The sequence below is a fragment of the Lycorma delicatula genome, chromosome 5, assembly GCF_047948215.1.
Source record: "Lycorma delicatula isolate Av1 chromosome 5, ASM4794821v1, whole genome shotgun sequence".
Taxonomy (NCBI): Eukaryota; Metazoa; Arthropoda; class Insecta; order Hemiptera; family Fulgoridae; genus Lycorma; species Lycorma delicatula.
In genome coordinates, this window is record NC_134459.1 from 159,740,915 (window position 1) to 159,756,564 (window position 15,650).

Sequence of the window (15,650 nt, forward strand, 5' to 3'; positions counted from 1 at the left end):
GTTTATCGATTATCTTCAAAAAGGTAAAACAATAACGGGACCGTATTACGCATCATTACTTGACAAGCTGAAGGCAGAAATTGCAAAAAACGACCACATTTGAAGAAGAAAGTGCTTTTCCATCAGGACAATGCACCTGCTCACACTTGTCAGTTGCCATGGCTAAAATTCATGAACTACACTTTGAATTGGTTGACCACTCCCTGTATTCACCAGACCTGGCACCAAGCGACTTTTTCTTGTTTTCTAACCTTAAATTTTCACCTGTAGGAAAGAGATTTTTATTGGACAAGGAGGTTATCATCACATATATAAACACCTATTTTACAGAGAAAGATACCAGCTACTATTTGGAAGGGTTAAAGAGGTTAGAGCATTGCTGGAAAAAGTGTATCAACTTAAAAGGAGACTTTTTTTAAAAATAAAACTATATTCGACAGAAAAGATAGGTTTTTCTATGTTATGCTCAAACGTTTCAGACAACCCTTGTAATAAACGTAACAACAAAATTATAAATTGAGCATTCAGAATGCATCTGAATGAGCACTCGCACAAAGCAATTATCACCATACCAGCACATACAGCTTGAATGTAGTCTTATCACATTCTCTTTAACCTATTTGTATTTTATCAAATTTTCAGCATTTCTCCTCCTTTTCTAAATATTGTAAATTTTTTGCAGTTTTACATAAGTACCAAATGTTTTAATGTAATTATAGTACTTTGTGCAATAATTTAAATGCTATACCTTTGGTAATGTGATAAAAGTTTGCTGTACATTTTAAAGAAGATAATGAAAATTTTACATTTGTTATGGCAGAATTTTTATTAAACATTTCCACGTGAATTATTTTCAGACTGATTCTCACGCAGTAGATTGTTTTTTCAGCAACTTATTGTCAAATCTTTTTTGACTGAGACTGTACATGACTACACTTCATTCACAATCATACATATCATCCTCTGAAGTATTATCTGAAAGATAATTACCGGAGGCTAAACAGGAAAAATAAAAAATTCAGAATTGAACAGTTTTTAGCATAAACCAAAATTTACTTGGTTAGTTGCACAGTTAAACACTATAATAATTTTTAATTTACAGATCACAATCTTTTAATAAGCTAATTTTTAATAATCTGTCTTAGACAAAATTTTTGCACAGCAGGAAAATTATGCCAGAGAGATACAACAACAAATAAGTTACAATAAATGATAAGATAAATATTTACTAACCGCATGTACATCCAACATATCTACTGTGAGATCATAAGAAGTAAGGTTCATTGATTGGAAGACCTGTCGTAATGTCATTTCTCCTTCTTTGGCAGTTTTAGTTACAACTTCATCAGCATGATTTTTCAATGTTTTCTTGATAAAACGTAACAAATGTTTTTGGTTCATACAAGAAGCCGCATGAATGTGGGTATCAACCTACAATAAAAAAATTTAGTCACAACATAATTGAACTAAAAAGATATTACCAATATATTTACCAAGATATTTTGACCTGAAAATATAAAAAAATGGGGGCCAGAACTGTATCTCCATTAGTTTTAAAGATATTTGACATAAAACACACATTAAAATGGGAAAAAAAATAACACATTTTTCGGTTTAACTTTTTTTTTTAGTTAGAAATGTAGAAAACTTAATTCTGAAAAGATTCATGTAAATTACTTAAGAAAAAATTGAATACAGGAAATTTAAATTTAACTTTATTAAAAAAAAAACAGACTGAATTGTGAAAAAAAATTTTAAGAGCATGAAATAACTAATTTTGTCCATAATATATTACAGACAAAATTATTATAATTATGGACATATTATTTTATTAGACAAAATATATTATTTTTTTTGTATTGAGAAAGTAATGTTTCAATTTCAAAAGCATTTTTTTTTTGTATTAGATCTGAAAGGAATCTGATGATATTGAATTCCTTTTCTATTATGTTTAATGCATAGTAAATTTATACATACATCAAGTTGTAGTTATTAAGAAATTATATATTTATAAAAAAATAGTAAAGTACAAATTTAACAATTCAAGGTTAGCTTAAAAATTTTAAAACAATTTGTTAATGGAATTGATAAGTTATAATCAAAATAAAACTTCAGAATCAGAGCTCTACAACAGTGTCTTTTCATTTTTACTTTTCCACCTATAGCAGAGCTATAGCTCTAGAAGGCAAAGTATGGTAATTGATCCAATTTGGGTATATGCGGTTTTCATCGGATCTTTAAGTTTTGACACCAAATGCAAATTTTCAAAACCAAATGCCAAAATTTTCTGGATATTCTTATGTACGTGTATGTTCAGTGTTAGGTGTCGCACCCTAAATCACCTTAATTTCCATAGATTTTGACCAAACTTTGTCAGATTACTTCTTTATGTGGGGCACTGATACCATTAAATTTTCAACTTAAAATATCAAGGAGTAAGGCTGTATACCAAGGTCACCCTCATTATCTTGAGATTTCACCTAATTAAGGTCTTATTTTCTTAGGCATATTTGTTAACAATTAAAAAATAATAATATTTCAAAAAAAGAATTTTTGAAAAATTTACCCCATCCAAAAAAATTCTCTAAATAAACTAATGGCTAAGTGGGTATAAGTGCATAATTAGTATTCCCTCACACCACAAGGCGTGTTAGTGTAACACTGATGAACATCTACTGTAGTTGTCTGCTATTTTGTAACGTCAAGGTGAATGGTACAATTAAATAAATGAATAATATTAAAAGTGTAAAAAAGTATTTAATGTGGATACTAGTACCACCACACCCGCACGAATGAAATACAGTATGCGCATGCGCATTAATTAGAATCACTGAATTAAATAAACAAACATATTATATTTAAATAAAATTATAAATATTTTTAATTAAATTATGCGTGTAACCCGTACATCAGAAAAAAACAGCATGGCGGGAAAGTCCTACAACTGTGTTATCAGCTTTTTTTTTATACATATAAGAAAATTAAGGGTGTGAAAAATTTTTTAAAGCTAAACCTAATGTGCTTAAGTTTTATGAATAATTAATAAATATCTATAGCATTTCCAAGATATTTATTTTCCAACTCGACTACATGTAATATTTACTCAGATAAAATAAAGAAAATAATCATCGAATATAACTAAAACGACTTACAATATGAAAAGAATTCACCCTAGAAATTGCAACCAACAATGAAGTGAAATTTCACTGCAAGGTGTTGGCATAATTTGTTGACTAATGGCAAAAATGACCACTAAATAAACAAAAAGGATGGAACTGTTAAATCATTTCTTAAACATCAATTAATACAAGATTAACCACAGTTCCTGATAGCTTGAATAAAGAAATTATTGCCTAAAAATTTAAATCAAACAAAAATAATTAGAACTACTGAAAACTATAATTATTTATCTATTTAACAGCTGCTGATAAGATAACACATTGGGATAGAAATGTTTTTAATAGAATGGCAAGCTTCTGACAAAATTATACTAATATTTTTATAAAATGCATTGTTTTCTTAAAACACAGCATTAAAATTCATTAAAAACAGCTGTTTGAAATCAAAAGAACAGATGATCACATTTATTAACAGTTGCTGTGTAATAACTAAAGACTATATTTCTAAAATGACAGTAACATAACATGCTGTCATTATATTCACAATAAATTATAATTATTTTATCTTGGTAAATAAACTTCTTGAATGTAAAGCTAATACAAAAAATAAACTAAAAACATTTGGCAGCATCATTCATTTTAATGGCAAAACTCCAAACTCCCAAGAGTAACATTTTTTTTGTTATTATTTACTTTCTACATCAGATACAAATTGCTAAGCTTTTATATTAAGCAAAAAAGGTAAACAATTACGTTTAATGATTTAAACATTAACACAATATATACCTTAACATGAAATAAAACTCCCAGCAGAGAGGCTGAAGAGTAAATTTTGCAGAGCTCGAGAATGCTCCTGAATTCAAAGTTCCACTATTAATAAAAGACAAAAGCTCAAAGAATCATAAAAGCAACTGTTTTTAAGATTCTTTGAGCTTTAATTTTTTACTTTAAAGTAATATTTTTACAAATATTATACTTTATTTAATTGACATAATCTATAAATAACTTATATTAATAAATTTACAAATTATGTCAATTATAATATTTACCTTACGTATATTATAGAAATCACGATGTGGTACAGCTTTTTGTAAAGCATTTTCTTTCATTTCATTTAATAACACATGAAGTTGGAATTTTGATGAAAGGTAGCAAAGGCGACGGTAACAAAAGGATTTCCTGAATAAAAAACAAAAAATAATGTTGATACACAAAAAATAAAATCTAAAAATTTTAATAAAAAAAAAACAAAAAAAAAACATTTTTCTGTTAATTGACACAAATAATGGGCCTCATATTAAAAACTCTGTTTTCTGCCCTACGTTCTACCACTTTTTTTGGTGATGTTGGCTCTTATGATTACCAAGCAAGGTTAAACTTTTTATAGGATATAAACTTATCGGTGCAAATATGCAAATGTTGTTTTTTAATTTTTTTATTTATGTCTTGTCTTTCACCACTGCAAAACTAAGCTGAACAACCCAGCAGAAGATTGGTTAACAACTACAGAACATTAGGCCACCAAGGAAATATATATTAAGGAGCTTAGGATTCATTCCTAGTCTCTTTTTATATACCGACTATCTCAAAAAACAACCAATTTAGAATCAGCAAATCAATAAGATGCAAAGCAAAGTATGAGAATTATGCCAAATTAGGTTGGCCAAAAAGCCTAATAAGAGCAGCCACCAAATATGAATAGTATTCATAAAACCAAAACAGCCAGTGCAGATGAGTTAATCAACTTTTCAGAATGATAAACATAAATTCCACCAAACAATCATCTAGACTGATTTAATGATACATCAGGATCTAACCCTACTAAATACGATACAAAAAAAAAATTAATAAGGTTGATTGTTAAAAATTCTATCGTACAGTATAATCTCTGATTTGATCAATTGACACAAATTAAGAAAGAGTAACTTTATTAAAAACAATTTTATTTTAAGAGTTAAAAATACTTATTAATGTTTTTATTATGGTCAAATATATGCAAATTTTATGTATTACATAAGAAAGATTCCACACATAAGAAAAACAATCCAAGCATAAAGTAAAACAAGTCCTGAACCCCATACATGCATAGTTAATTTCTTATAAAATGAATTACTAAGCAACATAATTAAACTTTGTTTAGTCTTTTAAAATGTCCATTACCCCAGTCTTTTCTGAGCTTAGACAGCAGGGATTTGAAGAATTTTTACAGCTGAATTCCAGTCCTGATTAAAACCTACAACAGTGGATTAAGTTATAAAAAATACCATCCTTGCCATGGTTTTTAAGCCACAACCTAAAGGAAAAAATCCATAAATCAATATGCTAAAGATGTCAGCGGGAACATGAATACCATTAATTCTTTACTTTCTAAACTTATAATATATACTTTAAAATGGCATGGAATACAAAAAAAGAAGCATACAAAAATTCTGTAAACTTTCACTAAAAAATTTATTGATCCTGAGTAAATCAATAAATTGATTCCTTATAAACTGATGATTATACAACACCTGGAACATCTCAGAAAATAGCAACCTATAAACTGGAATTGCAGGAAGAACATAATGCCAAAGTTGAACACTAATCAACTAATTTTGATGAATCATGAAGTTGCCATAATCATCTGAATCCACTGCTTGCTGATGACACTTTTGGTGGCTAACACAACCATAGCAGTTAATAACAGTTTAATAAGATTGAGCAAAATAATACAAATGATCATATCAGTGATGAAGCTACCACAATCGTACAGTCACATGGAAACAAACCTATATTTCATATCAAGCAGTAGGTAGCTTAGTGTGTACATGGGTTTACCAGAAATACTGCTAACGATCAAGCAGATTTTCATTCAGCAGAGTAATCACTTCATTACATTTAAGACCATCATAGAAAATCAATCACATAAATATAAATTTTCCAACATAATAAAATAACTAATAATAAAACATACTTTGGTCTTCAGCTAACCAGAAAAATGAGTTTAGATAATGGGTTTTTCTCTAATTAGAGTAAAAAATTGAGTCATTTTTGCCTGCAGCATATAGATATCAATTTCAAGCAAACTTCCCTTAACACTGTTTAATTTATATATATATATAACTTTAATCAGCAGCATTTTACTTTTTAACTAACATCTTCAATTTATCAGATTCCAATCTTTGTACATCATTAAGGAAAAGAACAATTTACTCATGAACTTTGAAGGGACTTTATTTGTGATTTTAGATTAAAGAAACAGCTTAAGCCACCAAAAATTAATTTTATAACTTATCATTCCAGTTATTCTGCAACTGGAAAATAATGCAGGATAGGTGGGTGATCTCCCCTATAAGTACTGAATTTCCCAAACCTGTGAATGAGGTAAATATCTTGATTTTATTTAAACTCTCTTTTGGTTCTTACAAATTTTATAAAAATATTAATAAGGAGGACAAGAGAAAAATCTCATGTATTTTACAATTTAACCTTTCCCACAAAAGTCAACTATGGGTATGTTTTTTTAGGTTTTTCTCTTACTGTGTTTGGTGGTTAAGTTTTAGGTTTCTGAGCTTAATTGGCGCAATGGTCAGTATGTTGATGAAATATTTGAATTTTCAGAAATATATGTATGCCTATGTATAAAATTTTGTGGCTGGATATTCTCCAAAACTGCTACATCAATTTCATTGAAATTTAGATATGCTATAGTAATGCATGTAAAACTTTGATGAAGATTGGTCGAGTCATTCTTGAGTTACATTCAAATTAAAGTTGAAAAAATCTGAGTGGGGCAAGTTGGAAGCACAGTTCATTATGATACTGCAAGTCGGAACATTGACATTTCTTTATTTGCAATGTCTATTGTAAGCAATAAATCAAATTAAAAATATATTTACATATTAAAACCAAATTAAATTAATGAAAAGTTGGTCACACCTTCTTGTGCAGAATTTTGCGTAAGATCTTTTTTTAATTTTATTAATCAGCTTCCAACTAACATAAATAGAAATTATTACCTCAAACAGAAAAGATTTAAACTTTTATGAAATGAACAATTAATAACTTGCAATAATAAAATTTGAAATAAAATTATGAAGTAGAATCCCAAGTTTCATTCATGTAGAGCTCATATTTGACCTGTATGATAATTCAAATAATAACATAACTAGTTACTATATTTGAGCCTAGTAACTAATCGATACTTAGTAATTAACTGTTGTAAGCAGAAACCTTGGAATAATAAGTAAAGCATTTCTTGTGACTGATTAGTAGTTAACTGTTCCTTTCCTTAGTAATCAATCACAATTAAAAAATTCATACATCACTCACAAATATGCAACTGTGAACAGTAGTTTCACTTTGCCAAAGTTTTAGTTATAAAGAAACGACTTATTTAACACTAATACAGTATTTTATCCAAATATAACAGTATGCAATCGCAGAGTTTCTTATACACATACCCTACATATGAGAATAATGTGAATTATTTTTGTGCTGTGAACCTTATCAAGCATAAAAAATGAAATCACTCCAAACTTTCTAACATTACTAGTTAAAAGGAAGTTAGACGAAAGTATTTTTTTTTAGTTTAATAAAATAAAATTTACTTCGACTATTGTGAAAGATAAATGTCATATAAAGCTTACTGTGGCCTAACAATGGTGACTTTACACAATAATCCTTAGTAACATTAAAAGTAACAGATAAAAATACTAACAATGGTCCATCAGCAATCATTATACAAAGACGAGACATATCTGTCACAAATTGTTCAAGTTTTGGATAAGGATAATTGATTGGCCTATTATTATCCAAAGACTCTTGATCTTTGAAGACTTCAAAAACTCCTTTCTTCGATTTAATTAGGTATCCTTTTGGTGGTGGATTATCACATTTCCACGGATCTCCCTCATTTGCAGGAGCATGCACAGGATGATCTAAAAATAAACAAACATATTTAAGTAATACAGTAAAGAATTTGAAAAAATAAATAATTTTGATTAAAAATTTACAGCAAGTTTTTAAAAATTAAATAAATAATAAGAAAGACAACAAAAATATTTTTTTTAATAAACTATTATTAACAGCACAGCATTGAGATTAATAACAAATATATTGTATACAAATGAAAAAAAAGTTAAAAATTTATTAAGTTGAAAAATCATGATTATAATAAACATAATACATACTCTGTGTATTAATTATCAAAAAAATTCTTAAAAACCGATTAAATTTTTTAAGAAGTAATACCAAAGAATTCTAAAAAAAAATTTTCTAAGAAAATAACATAAATAAACAATCTAGAAAACAAAAAATAATCCATTGACAGGGAAAACATAAAAGAAAAAGTAACATTAAAAATAATTAAACATTAGAGATTTGATACTTATAATTTTTACACTTAGCAATTATATTAAGACTAGGCAGGATTGCCAATACATATTAAAAATTATGGAATACAAAGCAGATCTTTTCCATTGCACACATATAAATTAACAAAAGAAAACTGATACAATAATAAAGAATTTGCCAGTAGAGCTGAGACTAAAGCAACAGCAAAAACTAGCCCATTTTTGTTCAATATTTCACATTAATTCTCATATTCCAACTCATAAATCTGGAAGAAAACCTACAACACAGGAACCTCTTCAAATAACAGAAACTAGAAGCAGCCCTGAAGATAAATTGATTGCACAAATACATCATAGATAAATAATCAATAATAATAAATCTATTCATGGCAGAATATACGTAATTAAATTTACATAAATTAAATAAAACAATAATTTCATTAAAAGAAAACAACTAATTGAACAGAAATATATATGAATTGTAAACAGATATTTTAAGCTGAAAAAAGTAAAATTGTGATTTAATACTAATGAAAGTGATGCTTCTAAAAGCTAAAAATGAGTAAAATTTGAAAAACATACTTCTAAAAAAAATCTTTGGCATAATCAGCAGTCTTAAGCAAATTGTGTTTATGAGTTAACTGTGTTAAGCTTGTGTTTAGTAACAAGCAAGCAATCTGCATCTAATTGTCAAGATGTTTTTTTTTAATGATATACTTTATTTACTTCTGTATTTTTCAAACATCCTTGTCTGGCACATTATTTATCTGCCCACATCCAGATAAATCAAACTCAACATTCTGTAACTAATGATAATATCACCATCCGGCCATATCACTTTACTTACTTTACTTTTAATTACTACTGAGAACTAACCTAGAAAAAGCTTTTTGTTACTAAAATGATTTATTAAGCACAACAAAGAATTTTCCTAAAAGATTTTTATGAATTCTACAATTTATTTTTCCTAATAGGAAACCATTGTAAGTAATATTTTTTAAGACAGCATACTGTTTCAAAATTTTCTGAGCTAATTAAAAGAAAAAAATAAACAAACTTTTCTGATGTACTTTTATCTCAGACAATCTTGAAATAGTAAATAATGTTAAATAACACAAAATGTGATATACTTGTGTTTATAACGTTTAGAATAAAATTTTACATTTGACATAACAGATAACTTCTTTTTAATTCGTAACATGGTTTGAAATATGATAAAGATTTGAACTCAGAGCTCACAATACAATGGCAAGAATTCCAGACAGAGCAGAGAAGTGAAACTAAAAAAAAGATTTAATAAAAATATATTTTTTAAAGTTTTGCAATTTTTAGACCAAGAGGTCCAGCATAAACTTCTGCGTAACAGATAAATTTCACTACCAAGGTTTTAACGAAACCCTAAAACCATTCTTAACAAAATAGTTAGCCATAATTCTTTATGTATGTTCATTATTTTTATGTAAATTTTTATTTATTTAAATTATTTCGATATTTCCTTTTCGTGCTTTCACATCAGTTGTTCTTAATTATACAGTGGCAAGAAAAGTGATCAATGCGAACATACTTGTTATTACACCATGACAGTCAAGACTCTCAAATTTCATAGACAATCATATCAGACTTTTTTCCAGTTCCCAATTATATTCAAATAAAGTGTCTGAATACTAAAACTTCTTTTTAATAACTGTCTTTAAGACATGTATCAGTCAGTTCTCTTCCTCTCTTTGTCTGTGCAACCTTCATTATCTTTGTTGATGTCACTTGTCCACCACTTCATCCACCTTTTTTTGTAACCTTCGTCAAAACATCTCCAAATTAATACAGACTTCCTTTTTTTATTTACTTTCAATATATTTTTTTCTAATACCTCTTTCATTCTTTACTCTTCTTATTTCTCCATTTGATTTTCTATAATTTCTTCTATAGCTAGTACTGCTTCATTCAATTAATTAATTAATATACAAAATAAATAAGATGTATGCATTGCAGCATCTAAGTAAAGCAGTGCTGTTTTTATGTTATTTGCTGTGCAAATATAACATAAAAAAGAAATGCTACTACGCAAATGTTTTTATTTCAAAAATAGCATAAAAAAAAGTTTTGATCACCTATAAAACAAAAAATTCAAAGAATTTTAAACATAATCAGTTACTAAATTTGCAAAGCTGTATTATAAAATTGATGTTACTAAAAAAATATAATTGTGCAGTGAATAGAAGAAATTCATTCAAACTCTTGCCTTTCTCAATACTGTTACAGCTGAACAGATGGTAATTCTGTTTATCTGAATACAAAAAGATATACGTTACAACACTCAAGCATTATTAGTAAACATTCTGTTAACTAAAGTAAAAACTCCAATCATAACTAAAATTAAGAAATCAAAAAACAAAAAAAACTTAAATCAGAAAAAACTGTAAACTAATTAAATATTAGCATTGATCAACAGTAATAATTTTTCAAATAACTCAAAAAACTCTTTCAAAAAAATGAAACCAACTACATTAACAAATGTAAACAAAAAACAGAAAAAATACTTATTAAAAATTAATTAGTTGTAATAATAAATAAAGATTATAATTAACTGTATGGTTACACAAAAATTACTAACCAAAAATTATTATAAAGAGGTATAGCCTATATATAATTATATCAAAAATTATAAACAATACTACATATATTGATCATTGTAATAAAACAGAATTTATTTCAAAATATTTACTGCGTACATAAAACAATGCTACAATAAAGATCAAATAATAATATAATAAAAAATTAATTTTAATTATCCTGCTTTATACACAGTAAATTACTTCTGATCATGAATGTTTTTATAATCATCACTACTTCATAAATTTTAATTTTTTTACACATTAAATAAGAGGTATCTGTCATCTTCTTCAAGTCATTTGATTAATATTTTTTTTTAAATCAATATTTTTTATTAAATTTTAAATGATGGAATTAGAAACTGGTATTAAGGCATTGAAAAGTCTACATATAAATTATAAAACATTAAGGCGAATCATTATTTACACTTTGCATTCTGTAATGTTACATCGGTAGTGATTATCTAAAAAAAAAAAATGCAACGTCTTTTAGTTTCTATCATTTCTTAATGGATTTGGTTGTAACAATACTCTTTTCAAACTTTTAGATGTGATTCAATACATATAAAATACATGTAAAGCCCATTAAATATTATAAGCTCCAAAAATTCAATTGGAAAAAGGATTCTATTTAATAGCTTACAGAGGTGTTATTTTGTTAATTATTTTTTAGAACATTAAAGAGAATGGGGTGATTGATGACAATGTAATTTTGGGCAAATAATGTAAAGAATGGAGCAATAGATATTTTGTAGGAAGATGATTTGTACAGAGAATTCTGAAATATTAAAATCATTACATAAATATAAATGAATAACACATGATTACCTTTTAATCTTTCAAAAATATATTTCATTTCTTCCTAAGTGACAGACAAATGTACTGTGTATCATATGAATTTTGAGAAGAAATCTAAAAGTTATCTCTATGTAAATATTATCTTCTTACAAACAGTTTTTAACGAAGCTCTGAAGCACACAGAAAAACAACTAGTACCAACCAGGGAAGGTCCTTTAAACAACTAGGTGGCACTCGACATTTAAAAAAATGTTTTAACATTATTATATTACAAAGGTACATTATACTCTAATTTATTCATTAAAAAATAATAAAAAAAAATAATTTTGCTAATTTAAACCAAACAATCAATATAAGCTTCAATTTTCTCATTAAATAAACTAAAAGAATTTGTTTTATAAATTCAATAAAAATTAAATTAACAGGTTTTATTTTACTATTAAGTTTATTTATACCTAAAGTTAAAAAAGTGTTTTTGTCAATTATAAATTCATAAAAATATTTTAATTTTCAAGCACAATTACATTTATAAATTTAAATTTTTCCCAAAAATTTAATTTTTAGAAATACAATGTTGCCCTTACCATGCACTTGGGAGTATAAGTTTGGAAAAAATCTTTTGGTAGTCATAACTTAAAATTAAAACATATAAACACCTACGGAATGGCTTATGTTTACTATACCTTAAACAAAGAATCATTTCTGATCAATTAACATTAATAAGATAAGCTAACATTAATAAAATGACCTAATATCCGCATGTTACAAATCATCTATAATGAATATTCCTTACAAAATAGAATTGGCAATTACATCAATTATGCTCTAATCATTATGTTTATTTATCTCAAATTTTAACAATAATCCAAAAATATTATCAAAACTAATCAAAGATTGAAACTTTTCAAATGCAAGCAACTTAAATTTTTATTTTTTATGTTTTCCTGGTAATGCCAATTTCAGATTATATCAAAGACTCCTATGACTACCATTTTTAACCATGATAATTAATTATAAACAATATTTTCAAAAAATAACATTCAAATTTACCTAAAAAAAGGATGTTCAATTAAAATAAAATTTTACAAGATAAAATTATAATTTAAATAATACAATAACCTCATCACATGCATTATATTCAGCCTAAGAGCTATCCAACATAGAGGAATGTTTTACATCATTATGAACAGTAAACAAGATAACCTAATGCGACTGTAATATAGTGACATGTTAAATAAATGTAAGTTTATAATGTAAAGTACAAAGTGTGCTATCATAATGCATGTAAACTTAAACATTAAGTTTGGAAATATTATTTTAATATGACATCAAGTTGTGTAACTTTCGAAGTAGTCAACATATGCACAACTGCAGTTTTTAACAACATAAATCATATATTGAACAGATAATAATGGTACTTTAGATTAAAAAATGTACTTTAATGGTAAGAGATCAATCTGCAGGTGTAAAAAGATATGCAAATTAATCTCATACACACACAGAGATTCACCAAACTATTGAACAAAAAATACATGTTTATGCTTTTGCACTAATTCATTATAAACTCATTTTGAAACGACAGAAATTTAATTCACTGAAATTAACAGGTCATGTAATTATGAACGAAGATAACTTTACACTAAAAAGAAAAGAAAAAAAACAGTACTTTACGATAAAGAATTTATATACTTCACCTAGACAAGAACAAAAAAGGATGACAACATGCCTCACCTGCACCACAAATCAAACGTAGATCCTTTAATGAACCAATTATTTACTTAAGTTAAATATTTAGACAATAGACCAGACAAACTACTAATCCAACAGTATACTAATCTAAAAAATTAATGAATAATAAAGCATAATCACTGATGTATCAGCTGGCTGAGAATTCAAAAGAATAGTAGTTAATACAATGATGACTTTTTAACTATAAATAAAAGTGAAAAACCATATGCTGATTTCAAATTGAGGCTAAAATTAAACTGGTTTAATTTTTCCAGATTTACTAAGCACTAAAAGGTAAATAATCCCTCTATTAAAGTAGAAAATAAAAGAATGAATAAATTTAGTGATATATTATTATTTACAATTAAAAAAAATTGTTGTCAATGTTTTTTAATTATACACTGGATTCTAAAGGAACTACACCAAAAAGCACAGTTACATGTTGACAGATTTTGTCCTGTGTGCGGTGAATAATGATTTCTGTAAAGGCAAATAATTCTACACTGTGTGTAGATTGCTTTCACAAGCCTGTCAGGCTGGTGACCTTGAGACAAGAAGGTGTGTCTTAATTCTTTGTTGTTCATAGGTTATTTGTTGCCTTTGAACAATCGAAACTGTGTCTTTCCGTATGCACTTAGACCCATTATTAACTTTAAAACAACGAATATCTCTTGTTGAATACGTCTGTGCACAATGCGTGCACAGACAGTGAAAGACCAGTTTTCCATTAGAATTCCAGGGAGACCAGTTCTTAATCAACACAGTTTTAATAGTGCTAATCAAGAAATTTAGGGAGATGGTTTAGTAAAGGACTTTGAATGGAGCAGTAGATCATCAGTACTTTGTGAAGAAAACTGCAAGATGTATCAGCTGTAATGTAACCCAACAAGCCCTTACAAATTTGGCCCGACAAAAAAAAATTGGGGTTGCAACTACACACAAGACATTCCACAAGAAGCTCAGTCTCATCCTGTATAAAGTGAAAGCGATTCAAGATATTGGCCACAGACTGTGGAAAGCAAATTCAATACAATGAATGGTTTCAACAGTTTCTAGCAGACAATTTGGACTAAGTTTTCTATATTGATGAACCATGGTTCCATTTATCAGAGTATGTAAACACACAACTCACAATTACAGTCTGGTAACAATTCACATGCTGTACATGAAATTCCTCTACATGACCATTAGATTGGGATGTGAACTGCAATATCCTGAAGAAGAATAGTCAGCCCAATATTCTTCCCAGAAACAATAAATTCAGGTCATTGTGAAATTGGTCACCGGTTCATGGAAGAGCTAACAGAGGAAAAATAAAAAATGTTTGATTTCAACAAGACTGTGTGATTAAGCATTCAGCCAAGCAATTAATGAAGTTACTGCAAAAGGTTTTTGGAGATTGAATGATTTCTAAGAGCATTTGGTTGGTCTGCAGACTTGCCAGATTTTTACTTCTGGAGTTATAGAAAAAGTAATTTTTATCGAGGAAACCCTCACAGCATCCAACAATTTTACACTGCTATTTGTGATTTCACCAAGAACAAGCCACATGAATAACTTCTCTTTCTGTTCTCTTCTCTTTCTCTTGAAGTCTTTAAAGAAGAAAAGCATGCAGACATGTCTGGATGTTCACTGGGACCATCTCCAACAACTATTGTAAGGTAAGTCAAAGTTACATATTTTTGTATTAGTGCATGAAAAATGTATAGCTACTTTTCAAACGTACTTTATTTATATAAAATTTCACTCACTGCTGAGAATTAACTCTCACTCTTTTGATACATATACGGAAGAAGAACACAACAGGTGCTCTTATTATATATGTTAATTTTTATTTAATTATTTATTTTCTAAGAATAAATTTATTATTATATTTCTAATGTATTTTATCAGTTTTTAAGTTAATTATTTTGGAAGTCTGAACCATTTCTTTTTTTTTTACATTTAAATGGTATTTAAAGTTAGAGGTAGCTTTATTTACTATTGTTAATGCTTATCATTATCAGTTTTTTTAAGTTAATTATTTTGGAAGTCAGCATTTTTTTTTTTAATTCCTTCTAATT

At 27.4% G+C, this 15,650-nt stretch overlaps 1 protein-coding gene across 9 annotated transcripts in view; it reads right to left on the minus strand.

Annotated features, from left to right (window-relative positions):
* Nucleotides 1-15,650, minus strand: part of AMPdeam (AMP deaminase) — a 253,902-nt gene that overhangs the window by 45,642 nt on the left and 192,610 nt on the right. For all 9 annotated transcript variants that reach the window (XM_075367433.1, XM_075367427.1, XM_075367432.1 and 6 more), the window contains 3 exons: nucleotides 7,819-8,038; nucleotides 4,169-4,298; nucleotides 1,234-1,431 (listed from right to left, as the gene is read on the minus strand). In XM_075367433.1, coding sequence (XP_075223548.1) covers nucleotides 1,234-1,431; nucleotides 4,169-4,298; nucleotides 7,819-8,038 — 548 coding nt within the window. The remainder of the gene's footprint in view (nucleotides 1-1,233; nucleotides 1,432-4,168; nucleotides 4,299-7,818; nucleotides 8,039-15,650) is intronic.